Here is a 27,120-nt window from a genome sequence, read left to right on the forward strand (position 1 = left end):
ATCGTGAAAACCCATTATTTCTAATGTGATTTTATTGTCAAAATTCCATTATATTCAATGGTAAAAACTATGTTTTGTATGGTGCTGTGACAATGAAATTTATTATATTTTAATGATATTTTTTATCCGGGTACCGTCAAATTTTCAGGAGGGTGAAACGCCTCCCAAGCAACCAAAAGTTCGTCATTGCATAATAAAATCCCCTTTGAAGTTTCTAAGAGTTCATATAAAGTTCCGACAGCACTTTCTAGCTGATTAAGAGGCTAAATAAGTCTTGAAGCTACTTCTGGATCCTAAAAGCTCCAATTTGAACTTTAAGCAACTTCAAGTTCTAAAGAAGTTCTAAAGGTGCTCTCTAGCAACTACAAAGTAGAATAAAGGCTTCCTAATAGCGTCATAAAAACTTCGAACATAAAAGTTCCAAACAAGTTCACTTCTAAGCGACTTCTATGTTTTCAAACGTTCAACTAAAATTCTCATGCAAAACTTAATAAGAAAAATAGTTTACACACTTAACTCATTTCACAGTATTCGGTAAATTTTACCGAAATCTCAACAGCAGAACTGTTCGGTAATTTTTTTTACAGATTTTTTGTAATTTTTTCCATTGCTCAACTGTCAAAATCACCGAAAATCAGTTAAATTATTTACCGAACAGTTCTGCTGTTGAGATTTCGGTAAAATTTTACCGAATTCGGCGATTTATTTTAAGTGTGATACATAGTCATTTTATCAAAGTTTATTCAAAAGTTTAGGCCAAAATTGATTTTTCATATTATATTTATTTAATGCAATTGTTGACTTCCTGGTCAACAAGAAAGATAACGAGACGTCTTCTGTTATTTTAATCTCCGTTATTGCGAGAGTTAAAATTATCCTACGAATACAGAGGATCAGTTGAGTGTCATAATCTTCAAAAAAAATACTCACATTTAGTCTTTCTCGTCACTCTTCGTTTACAATATGGACCGCTTATCCGTGGAATTATTTGAATTTGTCGCTATCAATCAATGCATATATATCAATTATAAATAGATAATTTAGGTTAATTGTTTCAACTCACAATTAGGTTTTACTAAGATTGTTTACAATCCGCTCGACAATTGATTCGGTAGAATACTGCCCTATTGTGTTATCTATACGTAGCTAGACAAAATTTGAATTCAATTATATTTACTCCAATTAATTCCAAGCTGTATAATTTACCTCTAGCGACGGTAATAACGAATTTAAATAATATTTGTAGGTATATAATTAGAAAATATCAAATTTCATAATTCACTGCTTTTCACATGTGTTTAATTTGTTTTCTTTTTACCCGTCTTCCCCCTAACGTACCTGTCATCTATCTCTTTCGCCTGTCTTTATGACATACACGATCATACACGTAAAAAAATAACCTTATATGTTATGGCAAAAAACCATTCGAAAATACTTATACTCTTCATTATGCCACCTAATGAATGATCCCATATCAAAAAGCTAATAACATTCATAACTTAATGAAAAGTATAAGTTTCCGAATGTATGTGACTAATGCGATGTATAAGTTTTTTCTTATACATGTCATTAAGCGCCTACTTTGGCAAAAAAATATTAGAAATAATTATAATAAACAACATTAAATTTTTTTACGTGTAGTAGATCAGTGGTAATCGCCTTGGTGAGAAGCGCCGACCAAGGGGTCGTGACACTCCCCCCGGGTAACGCCGTACATCTGGCTTACATCCTTACCGCTTCGAACATCAAGTACAGCGATCTTCGTTGCAGGGCGCTCGTAGATGCCGGTCACTGTCTGAATTGTAGCTGACCTTACACGGTTGTCCTTTCCTCGATTAACTCCAATCACACGTCCTTTAGGCCAGCAGTTGCGCGGCAGCGCTGGATCCACTATTAGCACTATATCGTTCTCCTCTATTGGTTTAACATCGTCAAACCATTTTGTTCGTCTTGTTAACTCCGGAAGGTAATCCCTTAACCAGCGTTGCCAAAAAATATTCGCTTCCACTTGTGACGCACGCCAAGCCCTCCGTAACACAACAGAGTTATCGTCAAGACTAAACGCTGGTTTGAGTCCACTTGATGATCCCAGGATGAAATGATTCGGTGTTAGAACGGGTGCATCCGGCTCATCCACAGGAACGTGCGTCAAAGGACGTGAGTTGATAAGATTCTCGATTTCCATTAGACAGTTACGTAGTATTTCATCGGTTGGGTTTCGTCCAGGTTTCATCTGCAGTAGATTCGCCTTCACTGTTTGGATGAGTCGCTCCCAAGCCCCTCCCATATGTGGGGAAGCAGGAGGGAGGAATACCCATTCAGTTTGGTGACTAATAATTTCTCTCATCACTCGCTCTTGGTCCATGTCCTCGAGAGCTTTTTCAAGCTCTTTATTCGTTGCCACAAAATTCGTGCCACGGTCGCTGTATATTTTTATCGGAACTCCTCGCCTCGCCATAAAATTTCGGATTGCCATTATGCACGAATCTGCACTTAACGAATGGGCTATTTCTAAGTGCACTGCTCTCACTGTTAGGCATGTTATTAGCACGCCCTATCTTTTTTCACTTCTCCGCCCCACCAGCACGCCTAAAGGACCGAAATAATCTATGCCAATATAGGAGAATGGTCGTGCATACGCCGCCAATCTTGCATCTGGTAAATCTCCCATCAATGGTGGGCGTGGATACGATCGCTGATTTTTGCACAGTTGGCAACTCGTTCTAATTTTTCTGTAGAGTGCTCGTAATCCTGGGATGCGGAATGATTGACGCAGCTCGTTTAACACAGTTTCGTGATTTCGATGATGATAACGGACATGATAATCTTTTATAACCAGCATGGTAATGTGGTTGCCCTTACGAAGGATTATTGGGTTGTTGGTGTCAGTGGTAACATACTCACAAGCGCTGATCCTACCGTGCATCCGCAGTACTTTGTGCTCATCAAGAAATGGATTTAAAGTGTATATGGAACTCGTTTTTGGTATTGGTTTTCGATCCGTAGTAGACCTCGATTGTCTTGATAGTAGATTTATTTCATCCGAATATGATTCCCTTTGAGCTTGGCAATAAAGCATATTTGTTGCTCGGTGTAACTCATTTCTGGTGAGTGGGCCAATAACCCTATCAGCCTTATTTTTACTCTGAACGTTGGAAATGAACCTTAAAACCAACGCAGTAACTCGTAGTATCCGTTTCCACGTGGAGAACCTATCCACTGGAAGCAAAGGCTCGGTAGCTACCGAATGGTACAAGAGGCTTGCCCTAAGTTCCTCATTGGTCGAATCCGGCGAGAATGGTTGCGAGGGCCATTGGTCCATAGTTTGTGACAAAAATGCTGGTCCCATAATCCATCTACTGTTACGACCAAAGTCGTGTTGTCGTTTCCACTTTGTTGCTTCTTCAGCTACATTGTCTTTTGATGCAACCCAACGCCAGTCTTCAACATTTGTAATATCCAGAATCACACTAACCCGCCACGCAACATATTGCGAATATCTGCGATGATCGGAACGCAACCAACATAGGACATCACGCGCATCGGTCCAAAAGAAACGTTCACCAATTTTATACGACAAGGCGTTCGATATTGTGTTGGCAAGTCTTGCACCAATAACGGCACTCTGCAATTCAAGCCTCGGTATCGAGACAAACTTAATCGGCGCTACTCGTGATTTGGCGCCGACAATAGCGCACTCCACCGTACTTCCTTGTTGGAACCGTAGATATACTACTGCTGCATATCCTAATTCGCTAGCGTCCACAAAGGTGTGTAACTGGATGATAGTCTGAGAACTTATGGTAATTGAGAAACGGTAGCAGCGAGGTATAGTGACATGCTGAATACTAGGAAGTATGCTTAGCCATTGTTTCCATTTCTGATACAGGTTGACTGGAATCTCATCGTCCCAGTCTGTACAAGATCTCCAAATTTCCTGAAAAGTACTTTCAGGAAGATCAGCACATTGGATAAGAAGCCAAGTGGGTCGAAGATCGACATCAGCGTTCGTAAAACTTCTCTTTTGTGGGAGCACGTTCTCCAAGTAGTAGATTTGTATCATGTTTGGCCGACAGCTTGTAGATAAAACAGTCTGTTTCCGTGCACCACCACATTCCAAGGACCTTTTCAGTCGCCAACTCCGAGCCGATGTTCAAACTCTTCTGGTTAGCTTTTTTCCAGCTGTAAAGCACGCATTACTTCGGATGAGTTGGATATCCAATTCCTAATTTCAAATCCCGCTTGAGCATGGATAAAACGGACATCTTTGGCAAGCTGGATAGCTTCTTCCACACTTTCAACGCTTACCAACATGTCATCCACATAATGTTGCTTACGAATTGCTTCAACTGCCTTTGGATGACTATCAGCGTATTTCTCTGCATTCACGTTCTTCACATGTTGTGCGCAAGTTGGAGAGCAGCATGCTCCGAAAGTCATAACCTGTGTCACGAAGGTGCTGGGCAGCTCATCAGTTGGATTTTCTCTCCACAGGAATAACTGACAATACTGGTCTTCTTTGGCGATTTATATTTGTAGAAACATTTCCCTAATATCTCCAGTAACACCAATCTTGTTTTCGCGGAACTTGTACAGCACATCAGTTAGCGGAACTAGCTGGTCCGGTCCTTTTAATAGCATTGAGTTCAATGATATGCCGTTCATTTTGGCCGCCCAATCCCACACGATTCTAATTTTTCCGGGTTTGTTCGGATTAAATACTGGAAATATAGGGATGTACCATTTGTGTTCCTTATTTATTTTCTCTTCGTCCTTTGTCAGCTTTCTGATGTAACCCCTTTTCAGGTAGTCGTCGATTTTGGCTCTAACCATGATCCCCAAATTATGGTCTTTCTGCATTCTGGATTCCAGGCAATGAAATCTCTTCAAGGCGGCTGGTTTGCTATTTGGTAAACGGAAACTGTTGTACTTCCAGAGAAGAGGTGTTTCATAATGCCCACTTTTTGTTTGCGTTATTGTAGCAAGAATCTGCTGAGCTCTTTGGTCATCAATAGATACCAACGGTTTTTCGGGTTTGGTGATACCCAACCCTTCCAAAGAAAAATATTCTCGTATGCTACATCCTATAGAATCGGTAGTGCTTTCATTGCAGGCGCACGCATTGTAGCCCGCCCGACGGCGGACTAACCCTCTACTAGTGCGCTAGTAATTGTTTTAACAAATGGCTTAAGCGCCACCTCTTCAGAGGACCACTTGTCGTTTTTGTTGCCCGGCTAAACTCCGCTTCAGGGCGGGTTCGAATTTAATTAACTACCCGAACGTGCTAGTAGAGGCTCTAGTTCTCGAAATACTCGGTTCGCAACCCCTAACAGTTTCAGAAAAGTAATCCAAAGTACGTTTTTCTACCAGACGATGCACATGAGCGACGGTTTATCATCACTGGCCAAGTTCTTTCCGTTAACCCTATCCGAAAGCTTCAGAGACAGAGTGGAGGACTGAGTTTCCCAAGCAGTTCCAACTCGGAGTACAACAACAACAAAACTACAACAAACGAACCGAACGAAACGTGAAAATAACCTTTAGACCAGTGCAATCATCGGAAGGAAGTCTACATACATCATCAAACACCTATAACAGACTATTAACATTTATTTATTACAGCTAGTCGTCATACTTTTTAATCGGGTACCCTATGTCTCACTTCCTTTCCATTAATTTAAACTTCAGCATAACTACCTAACTAGGGGGTCCCGTAGCGTAGTTGGCTACACGTTCGCCTTTCAAGCGAATGGTCATGGGTTCGATTCCCAGCCCCTCCACCAAAACCCTCGTCAGTCGCTGGATGCGCAGCCTATGCGGTGGCGTATTGGGGTGCACGCCTCACCGTCATGGCTGCCTGATGACGACTGACAACTTGTTCTTCTCGGAGGCATTCCTCCAACGTTACCCGGATAAATGGCAACCGGACAATGCAACGATCATTGGATACACGACATCGACAAAACGAACACAATGGACTCACGACGAGATGGACCAGCAACGACAACAACAATGAATAATGGAAAAATCTAAAAATAGATTCTGTGTGGATTCTGGCTGCAGAATACCACAGTAGATCTCGGCACAGTAGCGGTTAAGTAACACAGAGTGCCTAACAAATAAATAAAGGAATAAAAAAAAAAAACTACCTAACTGTTGTAACCAACCGTTTACTGGTTACAATTTACCATGTTTTTTTGTGAACGACAGCTTGATTTTGTTTTAAAAAAATTGTAAATATGTTTTGTAAATAAATAATTTTATGTTAGTAAATGTATAAATATAAAATTATGGTTCGTGCTCCGTTGTTAATACACGTTTGAGGGAATCTCAATTATATATTTATTAGCCATGTTGATGCCACAAATTATTCATATTTTTGTTATTTATAGTTTTTGTTCATTATTTATTTATTTATACCCTATTTACCACTTATTGAATCAGAATAAAATTAGGTAGTTTCAAATTGATAATAAATTTAATAGAACTTGCATGCAATAAAATTCAAATTTAAATTGGCATCAATACAATATTATGTACCCCTTGAATCATTGTCAAAAACAAAAAAAAACAACAATACCTGTGATCATCACACTGGGGCGGAAAGAAGATGGCGATAGGCAAAATGATGCGCGGGAAAATTTGGGATGTTCTTGGGAAAAGGATATAAAAGGACACAAGCCCCTTGGAGGGCTCTCTTGTAATTTGGATACCTGGTCCGGAGGAACGAAGACAGCGGCAGCGAACGTCACAAGTGTTTCTTGTAGTGACAACGCGTTTCGAAAAAGTTAAAATCTCTGAGAGATATAAGTGAGATCGGTTAGCGAAGCCACTATCAGTTAAATTCCCCTAATCGATCCATCGAGTGGGACAAGTGTGAACATAAGCCAATCCAGTGGTCCCGGTGTGTACAAACGTACGTAAATCGCGAGTGCTATCTAGGTCGATGAACAGTTTGCTAGAAGCGGTACTAAACAATAACCGTCGTGGTGAAACAGTAAAGCCACCGAACAATAGGGCCACTAGAAGTGTACCAAGTATAATTCCGACCTACTCGTAAATAGAATCCCACTCGATTGTCCGACTCCATTCGCGAATAGAAAGTACACACGGTACCGTTAACGGGGAATTCCCCGGGCCCATAGTGAAACGCAAGGCCACCCGTTACATTGGCCGAGTTGCCGCGGAAAATGTGAAGAACCCCTGTTGGAAGCTAGTGATAGCCAAGCCGACACCCCTCGCCGGCGAAATCCGTACCTGTGACACCCCTCCGACGAAGCCCGCCCCAGTTCACCATATGTCGACCAACGAACAGCGATATCGGCCGCAACGAGTAGAATAAATGTATGAAGAATAAATAAGCAAGTATTCAATGAATGAGTGTTCCATACCATTTGTCCCCTTAGAATATGAATAAACTTAAATATGCATGGTCCTCGAAAATCAAGCTTTAATTTCTAGTTTTCTTAAATAAATTGTATCGAAACTGTAGATATTGTCCCTGTTCATGAAAAATCAATGGTAAGTGTGGTAATGTTAATTGAGATTTATCCTAGAGATCGCTGTTGCATTAACGACCCAAAGTGTGTGGCAACCATTGTCTTGAAACAAGACTCTTACAGAGCAATGGTGCTTGGCTACGGGAGTTCTCAAGACACCAGTGGTTTGCAACGGACTTTTTAAATGACTTTCAATTGGCGCCCAGCGTAAAAGAAAAAGCGGTTTACTTTCCAAGGACCAAAAGTAAACCTCTTTTTCAGGTGGTCTCGTGGAGAAATTTCAATTAATTAAAAAATTAATCAAAATCATCGCGTAGTCATCAGAACAATTCAGACAAAAAAAAACCACGTTGCGTTAAGGTTAAGAATTTTGAATTGTGCGCTGTTGCGGGTGATGAAAACACCACACCTCAATTCTGCTGCTGTTGTGACAGGAATGATCAGAAATCCAAAATAGTTATTAAAATAACCTTCTATTAAATATACATTTATTATACTTAGTTTATCTTCCAATTTGCTGCCTCATTATTCAGTTTTTTTTTCAAACCAAGCGAGTACTATTATTTCTAAATGGTATTTCTCGATGAGAGTCGATTTTCTTACGGATGAGGAACTCGATGGCGAGTTGCAGGCTCGTCGAGTAATTATTACACGAGACATGAATCTCGCTCGCAAGCGGAAATCCTTGCGAGATTGTATAAAAACGGAAAGTGAAAGTGCAAGTAATAGCGTAATTCATCTGTCATAAGACGAGTTTAAACAATCCCATTGAATTCCACCACTTAATTGTATCCTGACAGATACGTATTTCGACCTCAACAGTAAGGCCGTCTTCAGTGTCTCGTACTTGACTCGACTTGAAGAAAATGATCGCAGCTTACACTATTTATACTATGCGTAGGTATAATAATTTATCTAGGTACTTATCTTACTACGGTGCTTATTTCTACTCGCTTGATGCGCTTAATGCTTAGGTATAAACTTGAAGAGCCAGGAGCTACCATTTCCTTGATCTTTATTCAACAACCGCGTTTGTACCTGTCGGTTGCGGTTGTTGAATAAAAGATCGAAATAACAAAAAACATTCCACTAAAAAGCTCAAAATAATTTTCTTATCAGCGTAATTCATGTCCCGAGCGACCCCTCCGCTGAACTGAAAGAGTGTTCATTGCGGTGCTCGGACATTAGAACTCTGTTAGAAACAGAGCAGGATGAGCAGAAAAGAACTATTTTTTGCCACCGTTTGTTACACTATGCAGCGCGTATTGTTAGGCTGTTGACAGCCTCGCGAGGATCTCCAAACCTTCACAGCCATATGCAGTGGAAATAGTCAATGAGTTAGAGCAGAGTTTTGGTCGTTTTTCATCGGATCAGGGATTAGTCACTGAATCGACTCAAAGGCAGGAAGAAAACACGTTAGGAAAGGAGGGAGAGAATTCGCAATTAGACACCGAGCCGGAAAATGTTGGCCAAACAGTTGAACCAAATCTTCCAGGTCCACCAGTGTCTCAAAGAATGCTTCAGTTCAGCACGAATGAACTCGATTGGATCCATTGGCTGGAATCGCGGATCGTGGGTCTCGAGAATGAGCTAGAAAAACAGAAATCGAAAATAAATGCAGCAGTTCAAACTGATCTCTGCGCTATTTCGAATTCCAATCATCTCATAGATAGATCATACAGTCCGTTTCCAGATCATTTCACAAGTTTTTCGACACACTATACCCAGAACCCATTCCAATCAGCAAGCAATAGCCATAATTTTCCCGCCTTCGAAACAGTACCTACAAATCCCCATACAAATCTACTTCCTAACCCAACTCTAATGCCGTCTGCTCCGAACCAATCATCTCCATTCACGTTTCAAAATCAATTACCCACAAACTCTCAAGCCAATAATTTGCCAAATACCCTCTCTCGAAATCCACCACCAACTCAAATTCAATTCACGCCCTCTCAATTCCCAGTACACTATCAACAGCGCCAGTCTCTGCCTGTTTCCAAATGGAATATTTCAAAATACAGCGGCGATGATCAGGGCCTAAAGCTAAATGAGTTCCTTGAACTAGTTCGGGCTCTTTCCCTCGCTGAACACATTTCAGACAGCGAACTGTTTGACTCTGCTGTACATCTCTTTTCGGGTTCGGCCCTGAAGTGGTACATGACGCAAAGATCAACCGGCCGCTTAATGAACTGGGAGCATTTGGTGTTCGAGCTTCGCCGCACCTACAGACACCCTGACCTGGATGCGCTGATTAAAATGAAAATTTACCAGCGACGCCAGCAGAAGCAAGAATCGTTCCATGAATACTACTTTGAAATGGAGAAGTTATTCAGGACGATGAGTGTACAGATCTCAGATTATGAGAAAGTACAAATATTGCAGCAAAATATGAGGGTCGATTATAAACGGCAGATGACGTTTATCCCTATACAGGACCTTGAGACACTCTTGGCTGCCGGACAAAAGCTAGACGCGTTGAATTTTTCAGCGTACAATAAAGTGTTCGGCACCGAGAGAAGTGTGCAGGCCGTTGAGAACCATAACATCACCGATAGAAATCGCCAGAAAACATTCCAGCATCCGAACCAGCAACCTAAGCGGATATCAGGAAACGATTTGTCGGGCAACCAAAACAAAACCAATCGCAACTCTGCACCTCAGTTCCAAAACAATCCCTCTTCTTCCAGTTTCCACAAAGCTTCTTCAACTCCGATCGCTCCTAGAAATAATGATTCGAAAGAGCCGATTGCTGGTCCGTCCGGTAAATCTTCCCGTCCGCAAATGACTCTTGAACAAGTAGTTAATTCACATAAACCCCGAACCATAATACCTGCTTCAACTGTGGCACTCCAGGCCATCACGTGGTTATGTGCCGGCAGCCCCGTCGCCTGTTTTGCGACAACTGTGGTTTGCACGGATTCCCCACCGGATTCTGCCCATACTGCTTAAAAACGGCACGCGAGCGAACGAAAATCGCCGTCCGCCGAATCCCGAAGCGTAAACTATTCGAATTTCAAACGATACCCGCCAGTCTTCTGGGAGTCAGCGACCGAAGACTGTTACACCACCACAGAAGTATGTCATATAACCTACCCGTTTCTTAACGACCAACGTCCATACGTGGCAGTCAAAGTGTACGGTATGCCGTTAAAAGCTCTGCTAGACAGTGGAAGCAATTTCACCATCATCAGTGAAAAAATGTTCACTCGAATGAAGCCAAAAACTCCACCGCCCTTCCACTAATGTAGCCCTAAAATCAGCGAGCGGCGATGAGCTTCAAATTTTAGGTCAAGTCCAACTCCTTTTCGTTTCCGCGATCGAATTAAAATAGTTCCAACCCTGGTAGTTCGAAATTTGGCTCTCGACTGCATTTGCGGCATGGACTTCTGGAGGAAGTTTCAAATCCAACCAGAATACTGCAGGACGAGAGGTTACAGAACCAAGGAAATGTGGCTTCTATTGATTCACCATACGCCGAAACGAATCTATCGGAAGAAGAGAGCCGTCGGATTGATGATATCAAGCTCCTTTTTATCCCAGCAAAGACTGGACAATTAACCATAACTCCGCTCACTGAACATCGCATCGATATTAGTGATGAGTGGAAGAATAAACCACCGGTGAGACAATTCCCATATGTTATGTCTCCGAAGACACAGCAACTGGTAGCGATTGAGCTGCAGAGACTGCTAGATGTCGGAATTATCGAACGCAGTAATTCAGATTGGTCGTTGAATTACGTACCCGTTATAAAACCCTCTAAGGTAAGACTGTGCCTAGACGCGCGCAAAATTAATGAGAGAACTGTGCGTGATGCATACCCTTTGCCCCACCCTGGCCGAATTTTGGGGCAGCTTCCCAAAGCGAGATACCTCACAACCATCGACTTATCCGAAGCGTTTTTACAGGTTGCTTTGGAGCCCGGATCACGTAAATATACGGCCTTTAGTGTGCAGGGCAAAGGGTTGTTTCAGTACACCAGAATGCCCTTTGGCCTCGTCAACAGTCCGGCTACCTTGGCAAGGTTAATGGACAATGTTCTGGGTCATGGTGTACTGGAACCGAACGTTTTCGTGTATCTTGACGATATCGTCATCGTCACGGAAACGTTCGAGCATCACGCAGCTCCTTGTTGAAATTGCACGCCGTCTTAGGGAGGCAAACCTTAGCATTAATTTGGAAAAGTCCAAGTTTGGGGTGAATGAAATTCCCTTCCTAGGGTATCTTCTGAGCACGAACGGACTAAGAACGAATCCGGAGAAAACTCGACCGATCGTAGAGTATGAACGTCCCAATACCGTTACGAAGCTCAGAAGATTCCTAGGAATGGCGAATTATTATCGCAGGTTTATTCCAAACTTCAGCGGGGTAACTGCAGCCCTAACTGACCTATTGCAGACGAAATCGAAACTTATTCGCTGGAATGACGACGCTGAGCGGGCTTTTTGTGACATCAAGGAATGTCTTATCACATCTCCCATACTCGGCAGTCCAGATTTTTCAAGAGAGTTTGCGATTCAAACGGATGCAAGCGACGTGGCGGTTGCTGGGGTCCTTACTCAACAGCAGGAGGGCGGAGAACGAATCATTTCGTACTTTTCCCACAAGCTAACAACACCCCAGAAAAATTATCACGCGGCGGAGAAGGAGGCTCTGGCTGCTCTCCTCGCGATCGAAGCTTTTCGTGGGTATGTGGAAGGATACCATTTTACTCTAATAACCGATTCTTCCGCCCTGACGCACATTCTTACCACCAAATGGAAGGTTGGTTCTCGATGCAGTAGATGGGCACTTCATTTGCAGCAACACAACATGACAGTGGTTCATAGGAAGGGGAAAGAGAACGTGGTTCCTGATGCCCTGTCACGAAGTGTTGCGGTCGTGCAAAGTGCACCGACTACACCATGGTACGATTCCATGCTAGAAAAGGTAAGAACTCGCCCAGAAGAATTTGTTGATTTTAAGGTGGAAGACAACATTATTCTGAAGTTTGTGTCAGCCCGCAATGATCCGTATGATTCTTGCTTCGAGTGGAAGATAATTCCAAAGGAAGCGGAAATCCCCAATATTTTGCAGGAGTGCCATGAAATGGTATTCCATCCTGGATACGAGAAAACACTCGCTAGAATTCGGCAGAGGTATTATTGGCCTCGGATGGCTACCGAAATCCGCAGGTACTGCCAAAAATGCTCGATCTGTAAAGAAGTCAAACCAGCCTCTGTTCCAGTGGCACCCGAAATGGGTAAGATGCGACTCGCTACACGCCCGTGGCAGATAATTTCGGTCGAATATATCGGGCCCCTCCTCGGAGCCGCAGGGAAACCAGCACATCTTAGTTGTGTCCGATTACTTTTCGAAGTGGGTGTTAATTCAGCCTGTGAGAAGTATCGGGAGTGCATCTTTATGTGCTATTTTAAAGGATCAATGGTTTCTGCGCAATTCTGTGCCGGAAATCATAATTACGGACAATGGAAGCTCTTTTCTTTCCAAAGAATTCAAGGAACTGATTGATAGGTACAAAATAGCTCATTGGTTGAACTCCCGATACCACTCACAGGCCAATCCGGTCGAAAGAGTAAATCGGACTATCAATGCAGCGATTAGAACGTGTGTCAAAGAAGATCAACGCCTCTGGGACTCAAAACTTCCAGAAATTGAGATGTTTCTCAACTCGAGTGTACACACACAAAAAAAAAATCGTTGGTAGAATTGAAAGAAACGTTAGTGAAATTGAGAAAATTCGTTAGTGATTTTCAGTAGAAAGTAAAGAATTGTTAAATCTACCAACTCAAAAAATGTCACCACGGCAAGAGCTTTGACAAGAGAAATTTACTCAAATTAACAATTTCCTCTCAAAACAAATGGCGCATTTTACATTAGAATCAACTAGTGATACTTTCAAAACAACAAGTTGTGTGAATTCTCAATTTCATTTGTGCATTGTAAATTTAGGATCGCGAGAATAAAATTAAAAACTTTTAATATTGATTATTTTGTTTCAATTAGATTATTTTTATTGTCATTTTAGAAGTAACATTTTTTGGTTTGCATTGTTTATGAATTATGTGCCTCTAGATCGCGTTTAGGGATGACGGCGGTCAACTTCTCGTTATGGAAATCATTCTTCGGCTTTCCGACGGGATCTTGTCCTAAATGTTTTATCCTTTGTTTATACGCTCTGAGGAACAGCCTCGACCAATGCTGAACATCCTGGGAATAAAATTTATGATTACCATCCTGAATATAATGGATATAATGAAAACTCACGTATAGAAATCTCAGTTAAGCACAAATCCTGGAACAAATGCACCGATGAATGTTGGCAGCCGATGCCAGTTCTAGACAGGACCAGCTTTAATCCATTAACATCTACGATGATCTATAAATAAAATTCAAAATACCATGGAGTTTTTATTACAAATAAAAGATTCTGCAACGAGGTCTGGAAATATTTACCTGGTCATTCCAATCAGTTGATGGAATTTATTTAGGCCTTGAGGAGCACTTGATTTTTTCTTGAGCCGGGAGTGGTTTTTCAAGTCCAGACATTTACAGCTGTTTTAGTTGCCAGAATATTTTTATTTGAACACAGTGCTGCCAAATCGAGAAAACAAATAGATCATTTTTGACATTTTTCCATCTTTCAGTAGAAAATTTCCGCTTTCAAAGCTACAATTTTTCATGAACAAAAAAATTGTCAAATTGAAAGTTTCGTTCTCACAGTAAATGTTTCACTACTCAAAATTACTAAAGTTCAACACCTTTCAAATTAAAAGTGTAATATTCTTAAAAGTACATTTTTTTTTCTCTCTGTGCACTCGTCCACGGGATACACACCGTTCTTTATTACACACGGCCATGAGTTGTCAGAAGTTGGAACGGATCACCGCCTGGCCAGACACGACGAAGAGCTTACAATTGAACAGCGAGCTTCTAGAAAGCAGCAAATGTTCACAAAACTGTACGACATCGTCGCGAAAAATCTATCCAAGGCACATAACTTGTCAAATACAGCCTACAATCTTCGACATCGCAGATTCGCGAAAGCCTTCGTACCAGGGCAATTAATATATAGAAAAAACATGAAACTGTCTAACGCTGCGAATCACTATAATGCCAAATATGGTAGTCAATATCTCCCCTGCCGGGTGAAAAGTAAACACGGCACTTCATCCTATGAATTGGAGGATCTCGCAGGTAAAAATCTCGGGATCTGGCCTGCCATTCATCTCAAGCCCGGATAAACAAAACACTCTTCTCATTGAATTTATTTCCTCACATTCAGAAAAAAAAAAACATCGAACACAGCAGCTTTTCATCCTACAAACACCGAAATAATTTCGTCTTTCTTTGCCTGCATCTAAAAGCATTATCGCCCCTCACCTGTACCTAAAAGTAAACAAGAAAACAAAGGAATTAGTAAAATACTTACCTGTTCGTGAAAAAGGCATTCTCTCGTGAAAATTTCAGATTTCACAACCAAAACAACATGACAGTCGTTTGGCTATCGCGAGCTATCGTTTGACAGATTAGAAACCGAAACATTACCCCATAAAACATCCTACCGACTTTTCCCCCGATTTAGTTGGTTTTCGTCGGTCGGATCGGCCTACTTTGCATCCGACTAATCGGTTGTTTGTTGCACAGACGCTTATGGGAGCTTTACAGGGGCGTTTAGCGATTAATCAATACATTAAATCGGCCGACTAAATCAACAGATCTGAAGCATTTTAGTCGGTAAACTAATCGGTTAACGTAGTCGACGGCAGAAAAGCGATCAAACCGACGAAATCGACCGATGAAAATCTGAACAATTGGATGATTAACCAACCGATACAATCAAATAATGAGATACAGCCGACGAAATCGGCTGATTAAAAGCAAGTAAATTGCTCGATTAAAAATTGTATTTTTATGAACAGTAGACGGTACCCGATGAAATCGGTTGTTTACGTTCTTCTAAAATAAGCTATGAATCGGATATTTAAAAAGGAAAACAAACACAACCCGGCGAAATAGGGTGATTTAATTTTATTTAATCGATTGATAATAAGTTTATTTAGTTAGTACAGTTGCCAAAAAGCCGTGATGTTTATGGTTGCCGTTGGCATTAATTAAAACGGAACATGTCTGGATCCAATCTTCCTACAGGCAGACAGAAAAGCCATAGGTCGCAGTTCTTATGTTGATGGGTACAATATGTAGGGTCCAATGTGGAAGTCGTCTTTTTGGGTATCACCGGGTCTCCAGTTAAAGCCTTACTAACAAAGGCCAATCCGGAGACGGTCCTCGGTCCGGTCTAGGATGTTTTCGGCTGGGGAACTTTCTCGACTCCCTGGGTACAGTGTATCCATTGTACTTGCCAGACGAGATATATACTCATGCAATGGCGGCAGAGTAAGAATGCTAATAGAAGTTGAGAAGCAAGCAAAGTTTCAGTTGGAGTGTAGAGCCATAGGAGAAGAAGAAGAAAAAAGTTGTCACTGATGAGGAAAGAAGCCGACGAGAAATAAAGGCAGATGAAAAAAATGAAAATTATTCGTTTGAGTCTCCATCGAGTTTGTTAAATTAAAAATTGTTTTTTGGCCATAACTTCAGAGCTCATAGTTGGATCTGGTCAATTTACAACAGGAAACAATGGAATTGGATTCCCCGTCGAATGCAACCTGTTGCGAGCAAATTAATAAACGATAAGTATTTAAAAATGAGCGTATATTTTTTATGCGATTTTTGAGTACACAAAACTGTAATGAGGAACTAGTTTAATAAAACAAATTTCACACTAATAATTATTGAACAAAGAGCATAAAATAATGTATTTTGGCCATTACCTCTGAGCCCATACTCCGTTCCGGCCAATTTTTAATAGGAAGCAGGATTTCCCTTCGAAACTTGTTGCGATTGTTGATTGAGGACGAAAAAGTGAGCGATACTATTTGCGCAAACACATATTTGGCATTGTTGCACTAAACTTTGCAACTTACTAACTAAATATTCACCCTTTAACTATTTTTTTGTCGAATAATCACAGCACTTATATAAGTAAACAAATACTCTAAGCAAATATGATCTACCAACTATTACCCCGATTAAATCTGATGTATAAACACTACTTAATCTATCGATTGATACGTCGATTTGAGTAGTTCCTATGAGTCACTCGACAAAATAGGTTGTCCATGCGAATGATTTGGTCGGCACCAGATTTAGTTGGTAATCGTGAAGGCTGATTTTTAAAACACCCCAAATTACACCCGATTTCGTCGGTAGTAGGATCAGTTGGTTTCGTTAACACCCGATTTCGTCGGTAATAAAAACAATTGATTTCGTCGGCACCCGATTTCGTCGGTAATAAAAACAATTGATTTCGTCGGCACCCGATTTCGTCGGTGTATCAGGAAATTCACCATCTGTCAAATGTTTTATGGGGTAGTGAGTCGACATTCAGGGCTGTACGATATAAAGCACCCAGCCGTTTGTTGGAAATTTCCGTGCTATGGTTCAGCAGTTTCCAAACTTTTGTTCTCGGTTCATGAGAGATTCTGAAGGAAATTACTGAAGGCCGAAAAATAAGTTGATTATTATCACGTTTCTCATGAAAATGAGACACGGAGATGAGATATAATCACAAATAGAATAGAGTACCCTAAATAGTAAAATGTTTTGATTTTTTAAAATAAAAATGAGAAGTGATTGAGGAGAAAGAATGAATGAGGGGGAGTATGGATGAAGTGATTGTACGAGATAAGAGTGAAAGGTAGTAAGTTTTTGTCCGAGTTAGTTGAGACAGGAAAAGGAAGAAGATAAATTTATTCTAACTGTTCACCGTTAATGTGTAGTATAGATTAGAGAAGGTAATTGATTCTGGGTTTCTGATCATTGTCTATCGTAATAGCGACAGTCAGTAGGCTGTTAATCTGACGCATTTTGAATAGCCTCCACAAGGATTCTTTCGAGACCGATTCAAGACTTGGTCGATGAGAAGAGTTGTTCCTGATTTTGACAACAGTACACTGTTTTTTCTTAGGGTGAAGTGGACAGGCTCACTCCACTAAATCAACACAATCCGTTGGAGAGAGCTCCTCTGATTTATTATGAAAAATCATCCAACGAATTGAGCGAGAAATCTGGTGGAGAAGTAGTCGCACTGTACACCGAAAAAAAAAACTGATGTTTTTTTACCCCGTCTACGGGAAGATTGTAACCAACCGTTTACTGGTTACAATTTACCATGTTTTTTTGTGAACGACAGCTTGATTTTGTTTTAAAAAAATTGTAAATATGTTTTGTAAATAAATAATTTTATGTTAGTAAATGTATAAATATAAAATTATGGTTCGTGCTCCGTTGTTAATACACGTTTGAGGGAATCTCAATTATATATTTATTAGCCACGTTGATGCCACAAATTATTCATATTTTTGTTATTTATAGTTTTTGTTCATTATTTATTTATTTATACCCTATTTACCACTTATTGAATCAGAATAAAATTAGGTAGTTTCAAATTGATAATAAATTTAATAGAACTTGCATGCAATAAAATTCAAATTTAAATTGGCATCAATACAATATTATGTACCTTGAATCATTGTCAAAAACAAAAAACAACAATACCTGTGATCATCACACTGGGGCGGAAAGAAGATGGCGATAGGCAAAATGATGCGCGGGAAAATTTGGGATGTTCTTGGGAAAAGGATATAAAGGACACAAGCCCTTGGAGGGCTCTCTTGTAATTTGGATACCTGGTTCGGAGGAACGAAGACAGCGGCAGCGAACGTCACAAGTGTTTCTAGTGGTGACAACGCGTTTCGAAAAAGTTTAAATCTCTGAGAGATATGAGTGAGATCGGTTAGCGAAGCCGCTATCAGTTAAATTCCCCTAATCGATCCATCGAGTGGGACAAGTGTGGACAAAAGTCAATCCAGTGGACCCGGTTTGTTAAAAAAGTAAGTCGCGAGTGCTACCTTGGTCGATAAACAGTTTACTAGAAGCGGTACTGAACAAGAAAAGCTGTGGTGAAACTGTAAAGCCACCAAACAATAGGGCCACTGGAAGTGTACCAAGTATAATTCCGACCTACCCGTTAATAGAATCCCACTCGATTGTCCGACTCCATTCGCGAATAAAAAGTGCACACGGTACCGTTCCCCGGGCCCATAGTGAAACGCAAGGCCACCCGTTACATTGGCCGAGTTGCCGCGGAAAATGTGAAGAACCCCTGTTGGAAGCTAGTGATAGCCAAGCCGACACCCCTCGCCGGCGAAATCCGTACCTGTGACACCCCTCCGACGAAGCCCGCCCCAGTTCACCATATGTCGACCAACGAACAGCGATATCGGCCGCAACGAGTAGAATAAATGTATGAAGAATAAATAAGCAAGTATTCAATGAATGAGTGTTCCATACCATTTGTCCCCTTAGAATATGAATAAACTTAAATATGCATGGTCCTCGAAAATCAAGCTTTAATTTCTAGTTTTCTTAAATAAATTGTATCGAAACTGTAGATATTGTCCCTGTTCATGAAAAATCAATGGTAAGTGTGGTAATGTTAATTGAGATTTATCCTAGAGATCGCTGTTGCATTAACGACCCAAAGTGTGTGGCAACCATTGTCTTGAAACAAGACTCTTACAGAGCAATGGTGCTTGGCTACGGGAGTTCTCAAGACACCAGTGGTTTGCAACGGACTATTTAAATGACTTTCACTGTGCGGATTTTCTACATGCTTTAACCTAGGCTATTCCAATAAGAAAACTCTTCCAAGCTTCGCTTTCTCGAAAACATACACTACATTTGTAGGTCTCCGATCACAAGCTTACTCACGTGCTTCTACTTTACCGAAGTCTTCCTCCTGCGTCGCGTCGCTGTGACCGCGCTGGTTCACCCAGTGAACAAAGCGTGTGGAGTGAATGGCACCTAAATCGAGCGGTTGGTGGGCCAATCTCGACGTCGTCGCGTGAACGGTCTTCAGGCGCAAATGTATGCTCTTCCGGAGTGCGATGTTGTCGGCGCGACTCCTTCCAACTCCGGCCGGGCGTTGGGGAACTTTATAGCTGGCGCGTGGGGTCAACAGTGTGGAAATACGTGTCGCTAAAGGGGCGGTGTGCCGAGCAGGAGGAGCGGTGGTCCAAAAAATACTGGGAACAAAAAGCCGTTGGACGGCTGCATACATGGATGAGCTAAGGATCGAGACTCAAAGCGATTAACATTTCTTTTTGTTTTACCTTTTGTTTTCTTATCTACAATCACGCACAGTACCGCACTTGCTAATTTATTAATATTTAGCACTGCCTATGGAAAGGAAATCTAATAATTAATTACACTGGATATAAAGACACTTTCACGTTGAACAAACCTCCTAAACACACCGCGAGTATAAAAATTAGATTCTTCACACTGCTGCCTCTTCCACGGGTCAGAATAAAGTGGACGAGTCAGAACTTGGAATGCCTCAGATAAGTCGCAATGGGGGTTTTCGCATTCGTTCCGGAAATCGTGGGCCGATTTTATCAAAAGACGATTTCGGATTACCTTTTGATCCAATTATTAGTTTTGTCCCTTTCTCTCTTGAATCCTTCGCCTCTATCTAGTCTATTCAGAACCTTTCCAACGATGATCCAGAGCATGTTTCGCTGGATGAGTGAACGAGCGCGCCAAGTGAGTGAACGATAATAATTTTTCATAGTGAACTTCCGTGCAGTAAGTGACATGAATTCATTTATTGTATGCGAGTGATCTTATACTGTTGTTCGTGATAACTTTACTGAATTCCGGTATTGACTCTACAATTAGGTACAATACAACGCAAACATAATTAACTAATCTAGAATACCGCTACAGCATGAATACTATGGAAGCCTAGGAAGGACTCTTTATGTTCCGCTCCTCCATGAATCACCCACCCAAGCCGAGTTTTTGTCGCAATCGGTTCACATATTCGCCCCTCTCTTCCTTTTAGGGGGTAACTTAGGTTTGCGTTGTTAACTCCTATGAGGAGCCTTGGCTGTACGTCCTTGTATGAATCCACCGGGATTCCCCGCAAGTGTCGATAGTTTTCTCGAAGTTCTTCCATGTTGATAGTTTGATAGAATAAGTCCAAACTGGAAACTGTGTGAACTCCTCGAATCGGATATCGTCGGTTATAATCCCTTGTGCCGGAAATCTCCATAGCCAGTTTCGTTGAATCACTCTCCATGCGGCTTTTGTTCGCAGTCCACTTGATGCATAACGGTTCACGTTCTCCGATGAGCTCTAATTCCGCTGCGAGGGTGGCGTCTATAAAGCTGAGGGATGATCCGTCATCGAGAAACGCATATGTCTTCAAAGACTTCCCTGGTCCATGCAACACTACCGGTACGACGCGAAATAAAACTTTGTTGGTTGGCGAATGATGCGTATTGCACTGTATATCAGATCCATTTTTAGATGTGGAGGCTTTTTCATTCGCGCAATCTGAATCTGCAGCATTATCGCGTTGATTGTTATGTAACAGCTGATGGTGTTTAAACTCACATCCGTTTTCCCGCAAACTTGTTGCGATCTACAAGCACCTCTGTGAGGCTTGAGACACTTCCTACACAGACCGTACTCCTTGACCGCGGCCCATTTTGAGTTGTAGCTTAATTCCTTGAATCTCTGACACTTCTCGATACTGGAACAGCTACCTTTGCAGACGTAACACGGCTTGTCAGTTAGCTTAGATGAGATTTTGCTGGCGTCGTCGCGTATATCCTCGGCATGCGTATTCAAATATACCGGATTGCTCCTCGCTGATCGAAACACCTTTGATTCGCTAGGTAATGTAACGAGTGGACAAATCGTTTCGGCGAGCTCATACAACCAGGCAGAGAACATAGAAAGGTTTATGTTAGGGAAGTCTCTTCGATATTTGGCCCATTCGAACTTCATGGATGATGGAAGTTTGTCCACCAGTTCGCGAAGAAGAGCTACATTATATGTATATTCCTCCAGCCGACATGCTTCAATCGTTGCACACAAATTTTGTACGGCAAGAGAGTACTCGATAATGGAATCTAATTTCTCAGCTTTAGGTGCCGGCGTTGAGCTGATTTTGGCTATCAGATTGTGCACAATAATTTCAGGATTTCCAAACCGCATCTTTAGCGTGGAAATAATCCGTGTAACGTTGGATGGATGCATTAACATACATTTCACTGCTTCGTGCGCTTTCCCAGTTAAGCACTTTTGTAGACGTACGAGGTTTTCTTCTGGTGTGAATCCGCACATGTTGGTAGTAGTCGTAAAGGATGAAACGAAAAGCGGCCATTCTTCCGGGGATCCGCTAAAGGTTGGCAGCTCGCGTGATACCGCTTGCCTTGCCACGATTTGGCTCCGTGTGATGTTGTTTTCATCGTCTTCTTGCATCGTAGCGTGTGCATATGGGGAATAATGATTTTCGTTGTGTGCGATTGATTCGTCTCTTCTCAACCGTTCATCGTAAAAACCAACTCTTTCACGCGGGCCTGCGTCAATTCTCATGCGGCTGAAATCACGAACCACACTGTTGGTCTGCTCGGGCTGTCCATGATGCCTCGTCAGGCTGGAATGTTGTACAATAAATGCCGGAACACGATCCTTTTGTTGATGTATTTTCTCCTGCTGGACGGTGGGGACTGTAGTCGGAGGGTTACGATGTGGATGTTGATGTTCCCCAGATTGTAAATGCATCGTCGGTAAAGGTGCACCAATATTTCTCCCGGAAGTTCCTCCGTCCAACCATTCTCTGACTGCATCATTTTGTTTCCCTTCTTCAAGCTCCATTTCAGATGTTGTGTCACTGGCAATCTCCATTAGCAAGTTGTATCGTTTACGAAGGTATTCCTTTTTTCTCGCATATTCAGCTTCTTGTAACTTCCGTTCTTCGTCGAGCATTTGCAGCTCCAACTGTAACTGTTTAGTAGACTTTCTCGATGATCCAGAATGTTGACTTGGTGTTTCGCCGGAACCTTGCTTCGCGTTGTTCCGCGGCTTAACTGTTGTCGTCTTTGGTGGCTCGTACGAAATCTGTTCAGGTAACGGTCTTCTGGTTGGAACGATGGTGCTCGACGCTAGGGGAATATTCACGATCGAAGATATCGGCTGATGGAGGCTTGAGGACACTGTCACACACTGGGATTGCCTGGTCGTTGTTTGAAAAACGTTGGAAGTGTGTACGTTCACGGTGAAGGGCGTTGTGGTTGTGATATTGCTTAACGCGAAAGTGTTTGGCGGCATCAGCATGGCGGTATTTTCTACTGGGTTTCGTGATACTATTGCACTGGGCGCATTATTGACACTCAAGGGTGGAAACATCTTGCTCGAAGCGACATGGGTTAATATCGATTCATTTGTGTTGCAGCTTGCTGATATACTAGGAAAAATGTTCAACGGTACCGATGATACCCGAACGACTGGGTTGGGAAACAGATGATTACTCACTGACTGACTCGTATGGAGATTATGCACGAAGCAACTCTGTTCGACTCCTTTGGATGGTTGACACACAGGACACAGCCAGTCACGATCTTCTACACCTTGCGTGACCTCGACGCACGCATAGTGGTACCAATCGTCACATTGGTCGCACTGAACCATTCGAGTGTTGTCTTGGCCAGTGCATGCCTTGCAGTTGTTGCCATGATCCACCGCTGTCGGCGCTGCATTAGCCGCGCTGGCTGCTGACACCGATCTGGTTTTAATAGGAGTTCTACCGATCATCATTAACAGGTATTAAATGATAATTTTAATTTGTTGACTTCCTGGTCAACAAGAAAGATAACGAGACGTCTTCTGTTATTTTAATCTCCTTTATTGCGAGAGTTAAAATTATCCTACGAATACAGAGGATCAGTTGAGTGTCATAATCTTCAAAAAAAATACTCACATTTAGTCTTTCTCGTCACTCTTCGTTTACAATATGGACCGCTTATCCGTGGAATTATTTGAATTTGTCGCTATCAATCAATGCATATATATATCAATTATAAATAGATAATTTAGGTTAATTGTTTCAACTCACAATTAGGTTTTACTAAGATTGTTTACAATCCGCTCGACAATTGATTCCGTAGAATACTGCCCTATTGTGTTATCTATACGTAGCTAGACAAAATTTGAATTCAATTATATTTACTCCAATTAATTCCAAGCTGTATAATTTACCTCTAGCGACGGTAATAACGAATTTAAATAATATTTGTAGGTATATAATTAGAAAATATCAAATTTCATAATTCACTGCTTTTCACATGTGTTTAATTTGTTTTCTTTTTACCCGTCTTCCCCCTAACGTAACTGTCATCTATCTCTTTCGCCTGTCTTTATGACATACACGATCATAGTAGATCAGTGGTAATCGCCTTGGTGAGAAGCGCCGACCAAGGGGTCGTGACAGCAATCATAAAATAATAAGGATGAAGTGGGATTCGAACATGCATACTACGTATTACAGCCGCAATTGCTAGCCACTACACTATCGGTGTGTTGTGATCTGTAGATGCAAAGACTATAATTTAAATTTCATCATGTTGGCATAGAAGATTATTTGCACTTAATCAGTAAGTGACATTACTCACTCGTTTCAAATATGTCCGCTGGCGCATCGGATTATGCGGGGACTTGCACGCTGAGTCATCGGGTTCAATACCACCATCAGGAGGAGGAGCAAGAAAGAGACCAAACATCAAACATAGGGTAAAATGTTCAATAGTTGACCCTCAACCAATAGTGGACCCTCCAGACATTTTTTCATTATTACAGCACAATGGAAACATTTTGCTATGAAATTCCATCGGGAGAACCTACCTTACAGTCCTATGATTTGATTACATGCATTGAAAATGCTCTGGAAAGTAAAATTAGTTGATTTTTTACAATTCTATAAAAAATAAACACAAGAGTGTCCATTATAGGAATATTTTGGGGGGTCCATAATAGGGAAGAAGAACGTCCCGAAACGAAACATGAAAATCAAATGAAGTGTCGACTATAGGGTAGCAATTTCCTATTATGGACCCCCAGGGGGTCTACTATAGGGCAAGTTTAGTCCAACTTTACAATGTTAATTTCAAAGAATAACGTCGAGTATTTGAGTGTTTTAAGTATGCATCGTGAAGAGGAGATGCAGAGCTTGATATTAGATATCACGCAAAGTTAATATTTTGAAAATTTCCACTCCTTATACCAGGAAGAGCATAATTTCGCTACTAGGGGGTCCACTATTGGGCATTTTACCCTAAATAAATAAAAAATGACTTTGACAATTCCCATTCCATCACTCAGAAAAAAAATATAATTTTAACCACCCGGAAAATAATTTTTCTTTTAGTTTTAGTTCTTTTAGTTCTCAGAAGGCTCTATAACTTCGTGAAGGAACTTTCAGGCTCGTTCAACGACTTAAAATTCAGGCTGCTTAGAATGCTATAAAGCCACTTCAGTCAAGCTGATTAAGCGAAATACGTACTTTTAAATGAACTTTTGGTTACTTGGGCTGTCATCCGCGGTACAATGGCACTCTACCCAACATCGCTTTTGGTACTTCTGTTTTTAATACCCAGTTTCTGGGTAGTATACCCGAATTCAGCGCTCATTTTGGGCGATTGGTTCGTATGTACCCAGTTAGTGCTAATTATCGGGGAAGGGGGTCCAAAATCACAAAATTTAGTGCTACGTAATTTTAGAAAGAACCACACGCACTGATTTAGGTGCCGGCCAGAGTAGACGCGTCAACGCGACGTCGCGCGAAAACCACACTCGAAGGAATAACAATCAATAATAAGGAGCTGTCAAATCGTATGGACGCTTCGCATCGCACTTCGCGTCTACTCTGGCCGCACCCTTATTGTATATTTACGATTTGTAAACTAATAAAAATGAAAATATTTGTTTAGACTTTTATTTACACACTTTTATTTTTATAAATCGCCGAATTCGGTAAAATTTTACCGAAATCTCAACAACAATCTCAACTGTTCGGTAAATAATTTTACTGATTTTCGGTGATTTTGACAGTTGCACAATGGAAAAAAATACAAAAATCTGTAAAATAAATTACCGAAGAGTTCTGCTGTTGAGATTTCGGTAAAATTTACCGAATACGGTGAAATGAGTTAAGTGTGTAGGAAAGTAAAAGAATGAAAACAAATCAACATAAACCTGAAAACTTTGAATCAGATTTAAAAAAAAAATGCCATAAAGCTAACTTATACTAAATCACAATATTTTAAAGTTATACTATCCAGGTATTGTTGGATAAAATACGAATTTGGGGTCAACCAGGCGAATAGCCATTTAGCATGACTTTTAATCTATTTGGTATAAATTTATTTCTGAGTGTAGGTACGATATTACACTGAAAACTGAAACTACCCAAAAGTGGGTTGTTTGCACTCAAAACCGTGGTTTGGGCCAATAACCCAAATTTGAGTAAAATGACTTTTCTGGCACTAGGTAGTTTGCCTTTAATCCCATGTAAACAATTTACCCAAAGCTGGGTTTAATTTATCCAAAGCGGACCTTGATCAACCCAAAATAGAGAATATTGAATTTACTCAAATTTGGGTTATTGGGCTGAGCAACCTCGGTGAGGTGTTTGCATCTTGCTCTAGTTTTGATAGCAATCATGAGAAAGAAAGGGAAAACTACCCAAATTTGGGTAAATTTTTTCAGCGATATTCTCAATAGTGCGTATATTGAACTCAAAGTTTGGGTTGATTTATCTGTCCGTGTAGGTACTTTTTTCTAACCGTGTAGATTTCAGGTTTCCGTGCATGTAGGAACGAGTGGAAATGTAACGCTCTTTGTGCTAACTGTCAAAGCAATGAAATGATACTAAGGTGAGGAAGATGACCAACTGCAAGCGCATTAGTGGATGATGAAAAATTCAAAGAAATCAAACGTCATAAGGTGCGAGGAAGAAGACTAAATGCAAGCGTGTTAGTGGATGGTGGAATAACTTTTAACTGACGAACATTAACAACGGAGACGTAGGTTCATTGAATCGCACGGTTTCTTATGGCAGCTCGTTTGAAAGTAGTAGTGGAAATCTTTTTCACTGCGCACACAAAATGTGTTGTTCCTCACCTTAGATTTTACATTGCTGCATAAACACGCTACAATGTATTTATTTTCTGCAGGTCCGGTTGATCGTGCCTTTTGTTCGTGTTAGTAGCTCAAAAAAGGTAAACATCCCTGATCAGCTGGTTGTTGACGCTATAGCGCATGGAACATTCATGCGTTTAACGTCAGCGTTGTTTTGTTTCCGGCACCCCCCATCCACCGCCATCGTCCTACGACACGAACAAAGTTACTGATTAGTGATTAGGTACTTCATTTCACCAACACGTTTGGGCTCTCTCGCCCGAACCTGTAAATATAACATCCAAACATAGAACACGCTAAACACATCCTCGTGATCGAATTTGATTCACTATAGAAAATCATACATCGCTGGAGCCTCTTCTCAAATTAAAACACGTTGGATTATTGCCGATTTTTACTATGCGGATTTTGAAATAAACCCATAAATAGCGAGTTATCTTCAGCATATTTAACTATGTTTTGCATATATTTAAAAAGGTATGCATATTCTCTGCTAAATGTTGAGCGTGTG

The 27,120-nt window shown here is 41.1% G+C and overlaps 1 protein-coding gene and 3 long non-coding RNA genes across 6 annotated transcripts; all 4 read right to left on the reverse strand.

The window, feature by feature from the left end:
• Positions 1-1,645: 1,645 nt before the first annotated feature.
• Positions 1,646-2,476, reverse strand: LOC134221480 (uncharacterized). Its single transcript, XM_062700672.1, has one exon. It carries the CDS (start codon positions 2,474-2,476, stop codon positions 1,646-1,648), a length of 831 nt encoding a protein of 276 aa, XP_062556656.1.
• An 11,027-nt stretch (positions 2,477-13,503) lies between these two features.
• Positions 13,504-15,071, reverse strand: LOC134225438 (uncharacterized). 2 transcript variants are annotated; one of them, XR_009983242.1, is made up of 4 exons: positions 14,935-15,071; positions 13,959-14,096; positions 13,770-13,881; positions 13,504-13,712 (listed from the first exon to the last, which is right to left on the reverse strand). It is a non-coding gene; the product is annotated as an uncharacterized LOC134225438 (long non-coding RNA). The 2 variants fall into 2 exon arrangements; XR_009983243.1 differs by lacking the exon at positions 14,935-15,071 and adding an exon at positions 14,340-14,745.
• A 447-nt stretch (positions 15,072-15,518) lies between these two features.
• Positions 15,519-16,758, reverse strand: LOC134221727 (uncharacterized). 2 transcript variants are annotated; one of them, XR_009982375.1, is made up of 2 exons: positions 16,334-16,758; positions 15,519-15,908 (listed from the first exon to the last, which is right to left on the reverse strand). It is a non-coding gene; the product is annotated as an uncharacterized LOC134221727 (long non-coding RNA). The 2 variants fall into 2 exon arrangements; XR_009982376.1 differs by having other exon boundaries at positions 15,519-15,985.
• Positions 16,759-23,001: 6,243 nt separating this feature from the next.
• LOC134220363 (uncharacterized) lies at positions 23,002-23,778 on the reverse strand. Its single transcript, XR_009981872.1, has 4 exons — positions 23,673-23,778; positions 23,530-23,612; positions 23,395-23,464; positions 23,002-23,341 (listed from the first exon to the last, which is right to left on the reverse strand). It is a non-coding gene; the product is annotated as an uncharacterized LOC134220363 (long non-coding RNA).
• Positions 23,779-27,120: the final 3,342 nt, after the last annotated feature.

Source organism: Armigeres subalbatus, chromosome 3 (assembly GCF_024139115.2).
Source record: "Armigeres subalbatus isolate Guangzhou_Male chromosome 3, GZ_Asu_2, whole genome shotgun sequence".
In the NCBI taxonomy this organism is placed as follows: Eukaryota; Metazoa; Arthropoda; class Insecta; order Diptera; family Culicidae; genus Armigeres; species Armigeres subalbatus.

Bases quoted from the DNA above. Each gene is read 5' to 3' on its own strand.
- LOC134221480 (XM_062700672.1), bottom strand. From the start codon at position 2,476: ATGGCAATCCGAAATTTTATGGCGAGGCGAGGAGTTCCGATAAAAATA.